The sequence below is a fragment of the Molothrus ater genome, chromosome 7 (genome assembly GCF_012460135.2).
Source record: "Molothrus ater isolate BHLD 08-10-18 breed brown headed cowbird chromosome 7, BPBGC_Mater_1.1, whole genome shotgun sequence".
Classification (NCBI taxonomy): domain Eukaryota; kingdom Metazoa; phylum Chordata; class Aves; order Passeriformes; family Icteridae; genus Molothrus; species Molothrus ater.
Genome location: NC_050484.2, coordinates 21,338,977 through 21,357,965, shown reverse-complemented (window position 1 = coordinate 21,357,965; position 18,989 = coordinate 21,338,977). Strand labels below are relative to the sequence as shown.

At 36.0% G+C, this 18,989-nt stretch overlaps 1 protein-coding gene across 9 annotated transcripts in view; it reads left to right on the top strand.

The window, feature by feature from the left end:
- Positions 1-17,820, top strand: part of SLC4A10 (solute carrier family 4 member 10) — a 166,229-nt gene extending 148,409 nt beyond the window's left edge. For 6 of the 9 annotated variants that reach the window (XM_054515406.1, XM_036386559.2, XM_036386561.2 and 3 more), the window contains 7 exons: positions 1,773-2,024; positions 3,262-3,330; positions 5,527-5,700; positions 6,324-6,446; positions 9,234-9,301; positions 10,957-11,073; positions 15,545-17,820. In XM_054515406.1, coding sequence (XP_054371381.1) covers positions 1,773-2,024; positions 3,262-3,330; positions 5,527-5,700; positions 6,324-6,446; positions 9,234-9,301; positions 10,957-11,073; positions 15,545-15,611 — 870 coding nt within the window. In that variant the 3' untranslated portion in view covers positions 15,612-17,820. The other 3 variants (XM_054515408.1, XM_036386562.2, XM_054515407.1) reach the window with 3 other exon arrangements.
- The last annotated feature ends 1,169 nt before the right edge of the window (positions 17,821-18,989 follow it).

Below are 18,989 nucleotides of genomic sequence, written 5' to 3'. Positions count from 1 at the left end.
CTATGCTTCCTTTTCTTCCCATATGTCAGGTTCCTCAGATCATGTATGAATGTGAGGAAATGCTCTCGGTTTCTGTATGCATTAGCAGATACATTCCTCATAAATGTGTCAGAAGGTAAAAAAAGGTGTCTCTGTTAGGATTTAGAATTAAACTCTTTCTTTGAGTGCATTGTGCCTGTAACTAATATCTGTGTTTGACACATCTCTGAGTTTGTCAAGATGTGTCTTGGAGATAAGACTCATAAGCACTTTTGGGGAGTGAGGGAAGGTTGCTAAAGTTGATTCTCTTCATTTTCTTTACTTTTCCCCCTTTTTAAATAATGTAAGCAAATAAGATGGCATTTTCATTTTGATATATGGCTTACATTTTCATAAACCCAGACGCTTCCCATTTTAGAAGTAAAAGTTGTCTTCATAAAGAAATGATTTGTTTGCTTCCAACTCATTTTCCCCTCTTTTTTTATACTTCCCATAGCAAATTCTGGATAGTGCACATTTCTGCTTTTGGCAGTCTCTGTAGCAAACCCTTCCAAGTTTAGTTTAGTTACTTTTTTTATGTCAAAAGGCATTTGCATGGGTTTACAGGCAAAATTATGGTTCAACATATTCACATTGTTTGCATGAACATCACTGTTTCATCAGACCATGACACTGGATTTGTTGCCATATTGCAAAGTTTTGTGGAGATGGCTAACTACCTGACTTTTTAAAAGAAAATAGCCTCAGCTGCAGCTTGCAGCTGTGAGGATGTCCTGGATACTTGCTAAAATTGAAGTGAAATATCCCACTCAGCTATGGTTCAGCTATGGTAACAGATATCTATAGAACCAAGCTTGATGCATTTTTCTTTTTCAAGTGAAGGCAGTCATGGGAGGGTTTATCTAAGATTCGACCAAAGGGTTTTATGCTTGAAAGCAAACCATTATCTACCTGTTGGTAAATTTATGTAGCATTTGACCACTACAGAAGTGATCCAAACCCAAAGGTTTTATATTGACTTTTCCTATGGATATTATGATGCTATGTTTGAATAAGGAAACCATCAAAGCAGTTTTTATATTTTAATTTAAATTTTTAAAGTTTAATTTTAATGTTTTAATTTAATAGATTTTATATTTTAATTTAATGTATCTTATTTTCTAGCTATCTGTTCTTATCTAAGATTGAAAGTATGTTACTGAAAATGTATATCATGTGCTTACCATCTTAAAAAACTTTAGAAGGAACACTGTGGTTTTATGGCCCCTTCTAGCATAAAGGGACTTAGCAAATGTTGTGGATTTTTATGTAGGGACCAGTAAAAATACATACTTTTCCATCTCTTTGTAAGAATGGAGGGGAGGTCTACTTTGATTAGTGCAGTGGGAAGTTGGCAGCACAGCTGGATGTTCTACTCACTGTTATCCAGAGAGGAGACTTAGTTAAAACAGAAAATGTATGTATTTTCCAGTGTCTCACCAGTATCCACTTTATAAGCAGGAAAGCTGTTTGGTGCCCACTGTAGAGTGGATTTGTGGTACATTTGACTCACAACTGGAAGGACTCTGGTGACATTGAGCACTGAGTGTGAGCCAGTAGGAATTCCCCTTAGATAACCAGTCTGCATCCCTACTGACCCAGCCTGGATAACACATAGAAGGAAGCTCTATTTTTCCTACAAGTCTCAAAATTTTCAGTTGTCTTTAGCTGTTCATTAGGAATGCCTGCCAGGAGCATTCTCCTTAATTCAGATGTCATTTTACATCTCCTTTCCATCCTTACTTTCTTAACAGAAAGGATGTGGATACCACCTCGACCTACTCATGGTGGCAGTGATGCTTGGTGTGTGCTCTATTATGGGATTGCCATGGTTTGTTGCAGCCACTGTGCTCTCCATTTCCCATGTGAACAGCTTAAAACTGGAATCAGAGTGCTCCGCTCCAGGGGAGCAGCCAAAATTTCTTGGAATCCGGGAGCAAAGAGTCACAGGGCTCATGATTTTTATCCTTATGGGCTCATCTGTCTTTTTGACAAGTATTCTAAAGGTAATTTGGGGAAGTAAGGGAAAGTTAAAGAATACTGCACTGAACAGTTCACTGTTGTTACTGTATTATCTAATGAATGCTCTTTCCAGGCACATTACTAACCAGCATAATGTTACAAAATGAGAGTTTAAAGTGGAATTCTAATTTTGCTTAATAAAGTGCCTAGCATTTTTAAAATAAAAAACTTGTAATGAAAATCTGGCCTGACTGAAGTCAAAGGGAATTCTGCCATTGGGCTGTATTCACACTTTGTCAATACTTTGGGCCCATGGCAAATTACCATGAAGCAGTCTCGTTATACCAATTTAAAATTTATTTAGATAATTTAAAAACATTTTGTGGTTTCCAAGTAATTTAAAAATATTTTCACAGTTGCAAGAGAAGTTCTATGATTTGTTTCTTGGAAATGAACAGAAAAATTATCTCATGCTTCCTGCATACTCAAGACAGCTCACCAGTGTCCTGAAAAAGGGTGTCTAGTCTAGTTACAATCATATATAATACCCTGTATACATGTAGTACTTTTTAAAGAATTATCTGGCCTCTGTGAAATCAGTGAGATTTTTGGCACTGGCTTTAATAAAACCAGAACTTAGTCTTGAATATTGTCGCAGTGAGGGCAATAAGCCCTTAGAAATTGTACTTGCCAGCAGTATTTTATTAAGTATATCATAAAGCCTTCACTTAGAAAACACACAGAACATGCATTTTGTGATTTAGTATTTCTAACAGATTCTATGGACATACCCATTTGCTTACACCGTTTATGCTGTGAACCTGAACATTTAAATAGTCTCTTTAAAAATCATTCCATCCATGGAATCATTCACCCATTTTAAATGTTTACAGGACAAAATATTACTTTTAGCAGTAAGAAGTATTTTGTGTCTCTTGAACAGTTTTCTGAGCTGTCTTTAAAGTAAAGAATTTAAGTATTAAGAATTAAGGCTTTCATTTTTTTGTGTAGTTCTGTTAATTGTATTAATAGGGAATTAAGTATATTGTAATAACTGGCCATGAGAGGAAAATAAAACTACAGAGCCAGATTCTTCTTTTGCTTTATACTCTGAGAAACATTATTAATTTATAATTGAGTGACTCTGAATTTACAACTTGTCTGATTAATGCAGGCATATGGCACTTCGTATTTCAACTGTTTTGAATGTCTTTCTAGAAGTGTTTAAAATTGTTAAGTAGTATTTAATATGCTCTTCTCTTTCTCTGCTTGTTTGTGCAGTTTATTCCTATGCCAGTGCTCTATGGAGTGTTTCTTTACATGGGTGCTTCATCTCTAAAGGGAATTCAGGTAAAATGGATTTATGATGAGTGTGTTATCGATGATGCTTTCTATAAAAAAAATTACCATTCTTCTTATATTATTGTATTAGTTTTTGTGTATAATCTTAAAGGAATGTTGCCAACCTTAAATTTTTGAAAGTGTCTTCCTAAGAGGAAAATGGATTCTCTCTAAATAGAGTAGAGGTAATGTGTTCAGTTTTACCCCCCTATTTTTGGGTGCTGATTTTTCTGTTCTCTCTTGTTATCAAGAGAATTTTGCTGAGCCTAAAAACTGAGTAATAACTATCAGGGGCTCTTGCCTCTCTGCTGCCTGCCCATTCTCTTGCTTGCATGCTGCCTTTTCAAGCTCCTTTGCAGGGCTACATTTATCTTGAACTTTGCCTTTAGGGCAAACTTGCCCTAAAACTAACATAAGTGAAATTTTGAAGGTCTTCCCTGTGCAGATAAACACTCCAGGCAGGGAGGGGGAGCTGTTGCAAGCCACAGCACCTCAGGGGTGAAGGGTCAAGTCCAGTGGAAGGGCAGCATTCCTGCAGTGGCCTCAAGTAGGAGTAGCTGGCAGAAAGCTGGCATTCCAGCACTCAGGTTGGGGTTGTGCTGTGCTCTCTTTCTCCTGGCTGACTGCAGCATGAAATGGCACAGTGTCAAATCCTATAGCCCACGAGGCATCAACACACCTTCTGAGACAATTGAGAAATCACACAGTGAAAACACAAGTTACACTGTGTAAAAGGTCAAATACAAAAAGCAAAGAAAATTTCTGATTTTTTTTTCATTACATTTGGTTGCAACTTACCTCCATTTATAGGCAAAACTGGGATTATTTTTTTTTGACTGGTGGTCTCTATTCAGAGACCCTTCTTTTATAACTTTGCCTATCTCTTATCCTTTGGGTTGATACTCTCAGAAGTGGAGTTTGGCTTTTACTGAGGTTTAAATAATTTCAATTTAATATGGTTCAGCTGTTTCTCAGAACAGGGGTATGAGAAAGTACACTACGCTATTGAGGAGTGTTTTTAAGACATGCTGAAATCTGGCTATCTTTACTTGGAAAAGTGATAGCATCCCCCTCCTTATCTTCCTCCTCCATGCTGGGATAAGGAATAAAGATTTGATAAGATGGCTTTTGTGGGAGGATGTGCTTTTTGCTGTTTCTGTGAAAAAGGAATATACTCAAATCTGGCTAAATTATAAGCCTTTAAAAAAATGCAGTTTGCACATGCTCAATAAAAATTTCCAAAACTTGTCATTGTTGAAGGCTGTGTGAATATAGTATGGCTCATCCATGCAGGGAGAATTGGTGTATCACCATAATCACTGTGCCGTGACATAAATGTCTCAGGTCAGTATGGAGCCAAATAGGTCTGAAAAATAGGACCTCTCACAGACATTCCTAGCAGCTTTCTGGCTTTCATTCCTTTTTTTCTGGTTTTGTGAATAAAGTGAAATATGGAGAAGAAAACAGCCTGGGATAAAGTGTCTGGTGAAGTAAAAGAAAATTGTTCATTTGCCGGAAATAAAAGACTGCAGAGGTCCCTCCATGAACAGCTTTTTATGTGCCAAAGGAGGTAGAGCTCAGTTGTTGAAAAAGGAGTCTAGGATGTATTAGGAAAGGAGTGTGACAGTGCACATGCCCAACAGGATCAACCAGCTTCCATTCAGTTGGAGTCACAATTGATTCAAGACCACTCTGGAGTCTGGCTTTGCCTGATGTTAAGAGTTCATGATTTCAAAATAACCACCTTCTTTTTGTGTAACACCCAGTGTAGTAACAATGTGTGTGATGGCCAAAGAACAGGGTATTTCCTGCAGTATAGAATGGAGAGAATGTAAGTCAGCAGAGTTCAGTGTCTCAGCACACCTGCAATACAACCTGGGGAGGCACATGTGTATTCAAATGGAAAGGCACTGAAGTATGACTGAGTAATTAAACTCTGCTTAAGTGACACGTTTCTTGTTCTTACTCTGATGGCTCAGTGGGGAGAAGACAAGTCCTTTGCCACTGCTGGACTAGTCTAGATTAAAGCCTTATGGTTGTTACTGAGGGACTCTCTTCTGTGCTGCTGAAATGATGCAGTTTTTGCCTTTAGAATAACAAGCCAGATTCTTTGGATATTCAGGATCTCTTAGGCAGTGTGTGAATGCCAGCATAGATGATCCTACACCTCCTTTTGATCCAAACGTGTAAAATTTTCTCTTTCAGCTTTTTGACAGGATAAAGTTATTCTGGATGCCTGCAAAACACCAGCCAGATTTTATTTATCTAAGGCATGTTCCTCTTAGAAAGGTCCATCTCTTCACTATAATTCAGCTGAGTTGTCTTGTGCTTCTCTGGATTATAAAGGTTTCAAGAGCTGCCATTGTCTTTCCTATGATGGTATGAATTTTTTTATTTCCTCTAAAAATTCCTAATTATTTTCACTTGTGGATAATTATTATTGAAGAAAAATATAATTTTGGACAGTTAATTATAATGTTGCTTTGATTCTGTGTTCAAGGAAAATTTATAATGTATTAAGTAGTGAAAAATTTGACATTTAACCTGTGCTTTGAATCCTATGTGTGGATATCCCAACTTATATTCTCTTAGGGAAAATTCTTCTCTTAAAGAAAAAATACTAAGATTTATTTGACATTTTTTATTTAAGGAATATTACTAAATCCTGTTACAGAAAGAACATTCACTCATTAAGGAAGACTGCTTACTGAACTGAGGAGCCTAACAGTTCTGTGTCTTGGGATAAATAATGGTTTATTTATCTGCTGCTTAAGGGATTTCTCTGATGATAATAGGAAATAGAATATATTTACTGACCTCAGTGATTGTTATGCTTCAAACCATACTTCATTTGAACAAAGAAATAGCAGCTGTTAGCTTATTCAAACTAAAGGATAAAATTCTAGCTACAAACTGGTCACTTTTGAAAGAATTCCTCTACAAGTCTATTTGTCTGTTTTACTTACTTAATTTCCTAATTCTTTAAATTAATATCTTTTCAGGTCCTAGCTTTGGTATTTGTCCGAAAACTCATGGATTTCTTTTTTACCAAGCGGGAGCTCAGCTGGTTAGATGATCTGATGCCTGAGAGCAAGAAAAAGAAACTGGAAGATGCTGAGAAAGAGGTAGGTCATGGTTTCAGGTTTCTTTGTCTGTAGCAATTTATCAATTTCTCCTTCAGACATGTAGAGAAAATTCTGTAAGGCACATTCCATGTACCAAGCAGACTTGTTAACAGTATCTAATTGATACTGTTAATTGATCTATCTACTTGACATATATGACAACTCTATCTAATTGATACAGTTGTCATATTTTGCATGAGTGCTTTTAAGGTTACAAATCTGATAGGCTTAGGTGGGGATGTAGATTCTTAGGCTGCCATACTGTCATATAAAATATTATCCACAGTACTCCTGGGGATTGCTTCTGAGACCCACTCAAATGGTGTGCAGAGATGAACCTATGCCTGTAGGAAAGCCCTCAGATCCCAGCTCTGGGGCACTTGGACGCTGCACTGGGCTGGGTCTCATCCCTGCAGGAGAAGCTGAGGAAGGCAGTGCAGATTTTAAGGTGTGTGGATGTTCCAGCTGCCTCTGAGCCTTACACAGGGCACAAGACATCACGCTGTGCCCTTTCTCAGCAATGTCATGACCCTGTGCAGTGTCCCAGTTACACTCTGGGCCAGAGCTGTCCTTCTGCTCCTGCAGAAACAATTCACTTTGAAATGAAAAGGTCAGTGACCCCGCTAACCCCGTTAACCAAATGCTCAGACTTGCATCCTGTGGCATTACCACCCAGGTGGTTGTTTCAGATCTGGACTCCTAATCTATTTCAAAGAATATACTTTTCAGATAATTCCTTATCAACTTGAAAATTATCCTTAAGAATGCCCTGGGACATGATCCAAGACCAGTGAAATATGTGTGTTAAGGCTTCCCATTAGTAGCTTTATTTGCAGAAATAGGACATCAGCTAATAATTTGAATGGGTAACTACACAAACTAGATTACTCTGCTTTTAAGATTGATTCTTCTGTGACCTTTGACAACTCCCTGCCTCATCCTTAGCCTGGTAAACTCTTACCTTTGATTTCCTTGACACATTCAACATACTGTCATGGAATATATTTTGGGGGAAAGATTTTACCTATAAGAAAAAAATCCAGATGATTATTTACTATTTAGTATGTGCCTATAAAACTACCAGGCTGAAATTAAAATATGTGAGTCATTGTTTTCTGCCTTGAATCAAAGCAGACCAGAGAGATGTTTCATCACGGTGTCTGTTGTCATCACAATTCAGAGTAACCAGAAGTAACCAAGGTAGCTCTCTTCATGTGGGTCTGGTTATTGGAAAGAATTCCTTGTTATACTTATGTTTTGCTTATATGTCACTTTCCTTCCCTTGCTTGATAGGATAGCATCAGAAAACAAAACTGGGAAAATCTACTGGCGTTACTTTATTTCATTCACTGTCTATTTTGAGAGGTTATTTTTACATATTTTGGCATTTCTAAATATTTAGAGCTATTATTAAAACTGTTCAACTGTCAAAAACTTATGAAGCTGTGAAGCCTGGAAATGACAAAATTAACTAGTAATAAAAAACTTCTGACATGTAGCCTAAGGAATTAATTGGAGAGTTGCTATCACACAGCTTTTAAAAATAGAAGTATTCTACCCACAAGAATATTCAGAAATGTAGTTGACAGGATCTGAAACTTACTTGATTGGATCCTAATTTCATCACTTAAGTTGTTTTTATATTTTTAGGCCATGTTTTTTTCAGGGCTTTGTACATTATAGTGGATATGATACGTGCCTTCTCCTCACAGACCTCCTTTGGAAGCCACTTTGATGTTAATCAATTAAGTCTTTCTGAGACAAGAATGAACAAAGAACTTTCCCATTTGAAGAAAAAAAATATTGTGACTTTTGAAATAGTTATAATAATCAAGCATTGAAGAAACAAATTTCTGAGCAGAGAGAACTTAAATTCTACTATTTTGGAAAACTGTACTGGCTCTTGCTGCTAATACCAAAAACCAGTGTTTGTGATGCACGTGGGGCTTTGGTGATCTGCCAGAAAATGATAAACTCTCTTTTTTAGCCAACCCATGCGTTCAGACAGGCACTGGTGAAAACTGTTACAAAGGGAAACTGTTATAAAGGGAGGAAGCTGTGGAGGTCTCTGGGTGTCTGTGGGGCTCACACACACACTGCAACAATTTAGAGCAGGATTTGATGGTCACCTTCCTGCCAAGGCTTGTTAACTCCTAGCTGTGCTTATCCTGACCAAGGGTGTGGACATTGGGAATCCTCTTCTGGAGGTTGTTTTCCTTTGTTCTTGCAGGCAGGACATGGCACTTGAGAGCTGCTCCATTCTTCTCCCCTCCTGCTAAGGCAGATTTGCTAAATTTGTAATTACTTTACATATGGTTTTTGGTAGACTTATCTCCTAATTCTCTTCAAGTGAAAACTAATTTTGGGTCTCTTGTTTCATTACCTTTCACTGAAAAATCAGTATTAAAATCAGTATTATCAGTATTAAAACTGTGTGTACAAACTTAAATAATCTTCCCTAATTTTTGCATGTAAACATCAATGCATGTATACTGTTATCAGTGTTATTTAAAATTCACCAGACAGTTGTTCACTCACTGTTAATAATTCTCCTCTTTATTGTTATAAAACAATGCTCTATTTGGCATTGGAAAATACCATTAAGTGAAGATACAACTTTTAAAATAGAAGGTTTTAAATGTCAACTATTTAAGTAAAAGTTGAAAAGTATCTTACTTTAAGAATTTCAAATAAATACTTAAAGAAAATGGAAAGATGATTAAAGTACAGAAATTTTACCTTTCACAATTTCATATCCTGTCTCATGTCTAAATTCCTTTGTTCCAGGAAGAGCAAAGTATGTTAGCAATGGAAGAGGAAGGGACTGTTCAGTTACCGCTAGAAGGACATTACAGGTAAAATATACCTTTCCTCTTTTAGGTGAGTTGCAATTAAATAAAGTAAATTTGCCACAATATTTATTCATAATTCTTACTGAATATCAGGAGAATGTTTGGTACAGATAGGTGAACTGAACCATACACTGCAGCATTTAACAAGGTCAGCTCTTTTCTAGTCTTTCCACACGATCTCACATTCCCTAGTAAAAAGACACGCTAGCTGGAAGCCTTCCATTGGACAGGACTGCAGGATCAGACTGTTCACAATGAGCTTTGGCTTCTGACATGCACAGTGCAAAAGGAAGATGTAGAGCAGGTCAAACCCTTCACCCTGATGCAAGCAGGGATCCAGGAAGGATTTTGAAAACGCTGCAGAAAAACTAGGTTCTTACAGTATTACATTGTAAAACATTCTGATTCAATCCTGTTATGTAAGATAATGAGTGAATCAAGAGCTGTCCTGGGTAGATAAAGCATAATGCAGGGTTGACACAACTAAAAAAGCATGAACATCTACGTTATAGATAGTAATAATACATGTTGCTAGTCCATAAGAATGAATATAATTTAAAGTTTTCAGAAATAAATTCTTAATAAAAGTTTTGAAATATCTGGTGACAGAAACCTCTGCGTGAATGTGCATTCATAGGAACATCATCTCTGAGTGGCCTTCTCTCTAATATTTTAACACAGTTACCATAATGTCTCCTAATGCAAATCAAGAGATTTGTAACTGTCTCTGAAAAATCCCAGCCTATTCCTTTTAACTCATCACACTACTAATGGTCTGGTTATTTTCTTGTTTTGTCCATACGTTCTTGTTGTAATTTATATTAGCAATATGTAGCTTAGTTTATCTTGCAGTGTGATCTCTGTTGGTCTCCATTGTGTGTTGACATTGGTAGAGTTGCCTGAGTAATACCTAACTCTGTACTGTAAGGGTTGCAGTCCTGTAGCTAAAAGCAAGAGTCAAGATACTGGTGATTAAAGTGGTTCCCCAAAACAAACAGCAAGTTTACTGAGGGCTTACTGAATGCTAAGTAACCATGAAGTCAGGAATAATGTACAGGCAACCCCTTAAAACATTTAAGTGTATAAATACATGTTTGGAGCAGTCCAGGTAAAGCAAAGAGCATAATGGCTACAAAGTGCTACTTAATACTACTGATTTGCTTAATTTGGGCATTTTTATTAGCTCTATTAAATTAAATATAAAAAATTTTTTTTTCTTAAATATTTTATTTTGTTAAGGCTTTTCATTGCTTTTAAAATAGTTTTAAAAGTAGGTGGAGTTTCAGAGCATAAGTAGGACCTTTTGGGATTGTGTTTAATCCAGTGATGCCACTTTCATGCTGTGAGATCTTAGGCAGTAGTTAATTTCACACTTCTTTATTTTTCTCTTCTTTATTAGTTGGTAGTGACACAATAAATTTTATTGATGTTACTGTGATTAATTGCTGTTGGAGGAAGAAAATACTTTATAAGATGCTAAGATGTTCTGAGAGAGTATTTAAGTAATTGTTCAGGACTTCTGAAGTTTAACATAGTCTCTTAACTTATATTGCACTTATTCTCATCACTATCAGTTTTCAAGGATTTTTATTGAGTTAATAAGTAACAAGACTGATTGCTGATTGTTTTATTGTGTATTTACTTTCATTCTTGTCTAGAGATGACCCATCTGTGATAAACATTTCTGATGAAATGGCAAAAACTGCTGTGTGGAAGACATTGTTGATATCCTCAGAGAATGCAAAAGATAAGGAGTCAAGCTTTCCTTCTAAAAGGTCTTAATTTTTTTAAACTTCATTATACTTTATATATTGATGTCAAACCAATATTATAGTATTTTACTAGGGATTAGAAAGATTTTTAGCATTTTGCAGTTTTATTTCTTATGTCCAGTCGTAATATTCTGAGCTCAAAACACAAATTCACTATTTATTTAAAAACATAAATCACAAATATTTGCATGGTACTTAGTTATGCTCCAGTGGAAAATGAAGCTGAGCATGCCTGATGCTTGTGTAATGAACCACCAGCCTCCACCTGGATATTGCATTTGTTCTGCTTGCTTTTGTTCTTTCCTCTTGAGAAAAAAGTGATCATCACTGCCCTGGAAATAGCTGTATGAAGAACCCAGTACTCTGAATGCAATCTAATAATATTTGGAGTGAAAATAATTTTATGATTGCATTATTTCTTTACATTTTTCTGCCTACTTCACTTGTACTCAAAACAGTTAAAGAATCTTAGAATTTAGTCCAGTAAAATGAAGACACATTATTTTATCTGTGCTACAGAGTTACGACAGGAATAAGAAAATATTAAATTCAAGCATAGTGTGATTTTCTAAGAGAATTTTTTCCTCTGCTTCCATAAATTTAAAATGTAACTATTTTCTATTTAATTGTTTTGTATCACACTTCTGTCATAAGCTCCCCTTCCTAATCACTCTAGAAGCTGATTCCCCAAAGGTAAGACCCCGACCCCAACCTTTTCCTTGATTGTGTCTTCCAATTCAAAATGGTGTCACCTTGGAACCCAAATGAGTTGACTTTGTGTAGTTTTTGGGGAGACAAGATGAGAAAAAAATTCAAATAAGAATGTAAAATGTCTTCATTAAAGTCCCAAATATAGAATTTGAAATTTAGCCTGTATTTAAAATAGTGTATTTAAATAGTGTAGTATATCAAATGTCAAACTCCATTTATTCCTAGTCATCTTTTTTAAAATGCAGAATTATATTCTGCCCATTTCTAAATATACTTTTCAAAAGCCTATGTTTGAAATAGCTAGTCATTGTTTCAAGGTGAACAGATGCAGTAAGAGAACACTTATACTGATAGTGTTTTTTAATTTTGTTACCCCAAAATGGCATGCTGCCTTTCAGAGTTGTTCCTTTCCCTGTCTGCATAGACAAGACTGAGCAGTTGATGACCAGAGAACCTTCATTTCAGACACCCATGGAGCAGCCCACTAATGTGGTCATTTTGATAATATTTCACTGAGAGTCAAAATAGCCCAGTTCTTGTTTGCCTTCCACGCAACACATGGACTGAAAAGGATCATGTCACTGAAATCAGTGTGGTGCATGGGAGGAGGATCCACTGGAGGGTTTTCTTATCCAAATGCCTCTGCTGTCCAGGCTGTGAAAGCCTGGAGAAAAAGAGAAAAACCTGATGTGGTACATTCACAGCCGCTGGGTACAGAGGAGTCTTAATTTTCCTGGTGGATGTTGCTTTCGTTGGTGGTATGACAGATGCTGTGAATGTGACCCTCTGAACAAAGAGCATCCACATAGATTGTGGCTCAGATAAGAGATTTGCCCTTTAAACTGCAGTGAAATAGAAACTAATGAAATAGAAAATAATTTTCTAAAGATCTAATTTTCAATTTGTTCTTGTATCTTTGCTCGTGAAAACCAAGACTCAGGAGATAAGATTTTTCTGGTTTTAGATATTAGTGTCCTATTATAAACAAACAGCTTTAAAGACTCTGAAATCCTGCATTTTCAGGTACTCTAGCTTGTCTCAGATTCTGAGAGAGGAGTAGATTCAACAAGCTTTAACCCTGAAAGACTTTTTTTCTGATAAGCAAAGCCATAAGCAACTTTAATCTTAAGTCATATTAGGGACAGAACTACAAAAATATTATAGAACATAATGCATGTATCATTAAATAAGATATAATTCAATCCTAGGTAACTAGTAAGGAAAAAAAAAGGCTTGGAATGGTAGCAGTTGTAAGGATAATTCTTGCAAATGATCAAGATCAGCAGTATTAGATTAACAATTTCTGCAGTGATGGGGTACCTTATCATAGAGAGGGAAAAAAATCTCATTTTGAAATAAATTTTACTGATACTTTGTGAAGTTCAACTACATAACATTTAGTATTCCCTTTCTGCTGTCAGTTCTGCTTCCTTATATCTCAAAATATTATAAGATGGGGATAATTAAATTGTGATAGTATACTATGATTTAATGTAATGCCTATTACGCAAGGCATTGACCAATTAACAAGAAGTTACTCATAGTAATTAAATGCTGAGTTGACTTGGCCAATTATAAACTAAGATCATCTACAAAAAAAGATTTTAGACAGGAAGGGTTTATACAAATGACTTCCCAGTCTGATGCATGGATAATTTCTATCACAAGATGTGCCCTGGCCCTGATTCTGTGAAGTAGCACAGTGTGAGAGAGATCTTACATCCCAGGCTCCTGAATGCTTTTACCTGTCTAAAGAGAGGACTTACAAGGGATTCAGTCAAGTTGCCTAGCCATAGAGGCACCTGAACTTTACAATTCTCCAACCTTTTTATTTTTGAAATTCTCAGGGACCTAAAAGTCTGCTTTTGAGCCTTTCTTGGTAGAATGGAACACCAAGGCACTTATCTGAAGCACAGCCCTCTTTGGTACATATAAATAAACATTCCTCTGTCTTTGCTCACAGTATTAAGCCCTTCAGAGAGCAATTTCAAAGCATATGCAGATCTGACCATGGACAGGAGATAGCTGGTCTTTTAAAGTATTTAAAAGACCAGCTGGTCTTAGCTAGTCTTTTAAAGTATTGGAGAAAGAGGCATCTGTCACTTTGTAGATGATATGAGTGAGTTTCCTTTTCCACCTGAAGATATGAAAATCCCACATCCCAGACCTTCCTGCTCAGGCGAGTTAGGCTACTCCCTTGGCAGGGAGGAAGAGAGCTCCAACCCCTTTACAGATCCACCAGTGAAGCGTTTTACTGGAAAAAGACTGGACTTGTCCTTTTTTTTTCAAATTTCTCAAGGCATTAAAGCCCACATCTGCAGGAGCTGCTCAGAGATGTGAATCCTAAATAGAAGGAAGATTTTCCTGGTATCCCAGAGGCACCTAAAACGTGGAAATATTGTAGACTGTAAGGCACACAACACCTCAGTGTTTGCTTGTACTAAGCACAGGTAACTCCCTGCCTGCTGTACTGCTGCACTTACAATTCACCCCCCTTGGAATTTGTTTGCATACCCTTTGTGTGCAGAAAGTGTAACGTACCCAATTCTATCACTGTTCTACAGAAGGTGACAGATTTGGCAGTTGAAGTGGCAGAAGTTGGTATTCTTTAGCTATTTCCATTAACACCTCTGGAAGCTGCCATAGGCATAGAAGTAAGCTTTGGCTGAACTGAATTGTATCCTTAAAGCAATTTTTACGTGAAGAAAAATGTCAAATGATTGTAGAATCGTGCATGAATCGCCGTAAGAATTTGAGAATTGATCTTGCTTTCTTTAAGCCTTGCGTAACTCAGCCTATTTCTCATTCATTCTAGTTAAGGAATTATTCCCATGAAACCTGGTAGGTTATGTGCTTGCTACAGGTTTGTTCTCAGAACCATCTGGTTTTCTTTAGATACCCTGCCACTCTTTGTTGAAGGCTTGATTTGCCTGTGTTGTGGAAGCCTCTTTGCATTTTCATGCTGTGATTGAGACTCATTGGAAGAACATGACTTTTTATTTATTTACACTGTTGTAAATTAGGACACTCACACACACAAAAAATCATCTGCTTTGCACGTATATTGCTTTCTGTAGGCAAATCAACATTGTTTTAACTGGAGAAAAAAAAAGCTGAATCCAAATTTGAACTCTGGTTTAGTGTTCTGAATTATACAGCTTGTGTCTGATCTTTCAGGCTTTTTTTTATTTCCTTATAATGTATACATGAAGAAGTATGTATTACACTCCACATGGGGAATATTGTCTCTGCCCATCCTCCCCAGACTTCTGCTCTCCCCAATCAAGACTGAAAGCCAAATATTTGTTGGATATTGGCTTGCATTACTCTAGTTCAGAAGCATTCCTCCTAAATGTACAGTTGAACAAGAGAATACATTTTAGAAACAAGAAATACTTACTGTGACCTCTTGTTTGTTCCATTTAAGAATGTCCCGGTATTGTCTGAGAACTGTACCATTACCATTATTTAGTAAATTAAGTTGTATTTGCCAAAAAAGTAAAAATAAGTGGCTATCTTTGCTTGCATGCTGGCTGTCTGTACATCTTAAGTTCTTTACCTACCTTGTCACTAAAATGCTGCCTGATGTCTTCTACACCATTCAGCACAGAAATTTTCACCTGCTTTCCCAGTTTGTGCCATGAAGCATGAAAAATAAAGTATCTGTGCAATGTTGGTTTTCAGGTAGATTATATATGTGGTTGTGTGTGTGTGATAGTGCTACCGTAACTCTATTTTTTTTGTTTCCCCTTTCATTTCCTAGTGCTGAAATCAGAAAAGAGAAGAAAGCTGACTCAGGGAAAGGTGTTGACCGAGAGACTTGTCTATGACTTGCTCTTCAAGTAATTTTTTACAAACGAATTAAAGGAGTGCCACAACCACTAAATATAAATTATTTACCTTGTAACTTTTGTCTTTCATCTCAAACTAGCACAGGTAATGTAGTGCAATACTTGTCTCATTTCACCTTGTCTACCTTGTCAAGTATCAATGTAAATGTCTGCAGTAGCCAATGCAAAAAATCTTTGTGTTCGTTGCTGATCTTGGCCATTTATCAGTACTTGTATCAGAAATGTAAGAAGCAAATTTCTTTCAAATTCAACTTTCCTCTTAATAGGTTTGTACTGTATTTTGCTACTTTTTCTGTGTGAGAATACTTAATAATCTTAATTCAAGATGAACTTGAAAACCCTTGTTCCAATTTTTTTTTTAATCACCTAACTAGTAAATGATTTCAAGAGACCCAAACTGACGAGCAAACATTAAGAAGTTTATAAAATAACAAGTGATCTGACCCTGTGAACAAACTAACAAGGATACAATTTCCTCCCTAATCTGTCCATTTGAAGTCATGGATTCAGTTTTGCAATGTGAATTGCAGGGTCAGATTATGTATTTGTGAAGTTTTCCTTGATTTAATACAGTGTATTTAATATTAAAATTTGTATGTAACTGGAACATAGTCCTATATATATATAAATATATATATATAAAATTATATATTAAAGCATTTTCTCACCTCAGCTAAAGAACACCACCACATCCTTTGATGTGAAACATGGGTACAGTATTTCTTAAAATGCAATTTGTGATTACGGTATCTTATCTTGTATTGTATGAATGTTGCCATGGTAGGCCAAACAAATGCATTTTGTCATTAATCAATCCATTATTTTATAATAGGGAAATTTTTGTAGATACAAACTATACCCCACATGCAGTTTTATCACCTGCCCAATAATCTTCCTTTTTATTGCCTAAAATTCAGCCACATAAAGGACATATTTATATTGTCTTCTCTCCACTAACAACTGTAAACCTCTTAGTTTCAGAGATTGTGTATAATAATTAAATGGGTATCCTGCTGTTGTTTTGTTACAGCTCTTTATTATTCCATCAAGTACATATTGATTAAAAGATAAAAACAACATTGCAAAGTAAAATGTGGCTTTAAGGCTATTACATTTTTTGTAATGGATTTTGTTACTGCCTGATCCTTCAAGCTGTTCTTTTGTGTAAAAGACTGCGAGATTAGGTGTTGAATGAATAGGGATGTAGAGCTGAAGTTTTATTGTGTTATTTGGAATTCACTGATTTTTAAATTTTTTAAGATAAATTTTTAAATTATTAAAATGAAAGCTAACTCTCAGTATTATGCTGTAACTTTGAATCCTAAAAATAAGAATTGTAGTCTTGCAATCTTCGTAAGAACTTATCCATAGGGCTCTAACATTCCCCAGCTTTCCCAAATATGCAAATTTTCTATACACCTCATGAACAAGTTTTCCCATTCAGCACATTTAAAGTATTCCAATGTTTTTGTGTGTGTGAATATGTATGTTTTACTACTTTAGCCATAAATAATTGCGTTTTGCTGCAAACTTAATAGGGTCACTGTTCTAAATTTACCTTAGCATTATCAAAGCCCATTAAAAGCCATTTTTATGGAGAAAAAAAAACATCTAATGGACGCAAAGAAGAATTCACATCTAATTCAATGTTTTGTATATGTAAATTTAGGAAAAAAATGCTGATGCATTAAGGTTAAATGCTTTGTTTTGTGTACTTGATGATAAATTGTAAGATACCAATTGTTTTAAGGTTAGTATAGAAGCTCAATACTGGTTTGTCCTGAAAGCAGCCTGATGGTGTTTTAACATGTTGCTGACTTTGTTACAGATAATGTATACAATCAAAATGTATTAGCTTCACTTGACCAACTCTTAGAATATTAAGAAATCAATGTATTCAATGGCATTCTGTATTTCTGTTCAGTATTTCAGAGTGGTTTTATTTTAAAACACTCTGGTTTTGCGTGAATTTAAGTGCTTTTCCAATGTTAATCTTAACGTTCTGAAATCACACACAATGTAAAGCAGATGTAGTGCTATATTTACTTCTAATTTCATATTCCTGCTCAAAATTACTCAACTTCTTGGATGTAATTTATTACAAAAGTTTATGTGTACATGTGAATAGACTACTGTGTTTTTCACAATTAAGATATGTTATGTGAAAATAAATATTTATCCTAACTAATTTTCAATTTTATTTTTATACTGCAAAACCCAGAAGAGGTTTACAATACCATGCAGTATTTGAAATGTCTACCTGACCTGAATGGGCATCACAAATTAATGAGTGGTAGTGCCCAGCATGGCTCTCTTTTCAAGTGGAATCTCACAGAACCATGCCAGGCTGTGAGTGTTGCTCCCTGGGTGGAGTTGGTGGTGATGTACTTGGTCTGACCTTAGCAGTAAGTGTGACACTGGGGACAGCTCAGAGCTCACTGTTCCAGGAAGAGAATGGGAATGAAGCTCCAATTTACTACTCATGATTTGGTCCCCCTTCCTCCTGAGACAGATGATGCAGACAAAGCAGGAGTAATTGGATCTTTTTAGAGATCAATAGGTAAGGTCACACAATTTAAAATGCTTCTGCTCTTCTCAGAACCCTAAATTTCTGCTACTGAAAAATTTAAGGCCACGAATCGCAGTACTACATACAGTATTGACTCCACCTCACTAAATCCCTTTTGAGCTTCTTCACCAGTTATTAAACCAAAGACTAGAAGTCTTCTAGCCTAAGAATGGTAACAGTGACACCTCAAGATTCTGCTGCTTCTCTTAGGATTTTACACGAAGTGTATTGTGCAAGAAACTTAAACATCCATTTCACATAAGAAAAAAATACAGAGAAAACCTGTAATTGGTAGATGTGCAACTGACTAGCATGTTGCAATAATTCAGGCACAACTGACTTCTAGCTTTGGACATTAACTGGAATGAGTTAAGTATTTTCTGTGGCCTCAGTTTTAGTTATTTACCTGTGCTCATGCAGTTCAAGCAAGTTGTCAGTTCCCTGAGGCAGCTCTATCATCGTATTATTTTTGGAGCTGAGGGAGTTCGACCACAGTGAAAAATTAGACACCAAATTGATGTTAATTAGGACACTTACTATAGCAATGAAGTTTTCTTTTGTTTTGAAACTTGTATCATCGTCTATTAGCAGCGTATCTTAGAAGTTGCTTTCCAAAGTAAGATAATTAGCATTGCATTATGTAATGCCTCGCAGGTAAGACAGTTAAAAGGGGATGAGGTATTGAGAGTACAGAAGAGTTTGCCAGGGAGATGCTAGAGTCCATTAATGTAGGTCAGATGTAAAGAATTGCATCTTAATGAAAGACCATTTAATTTCTAGTTTCACTT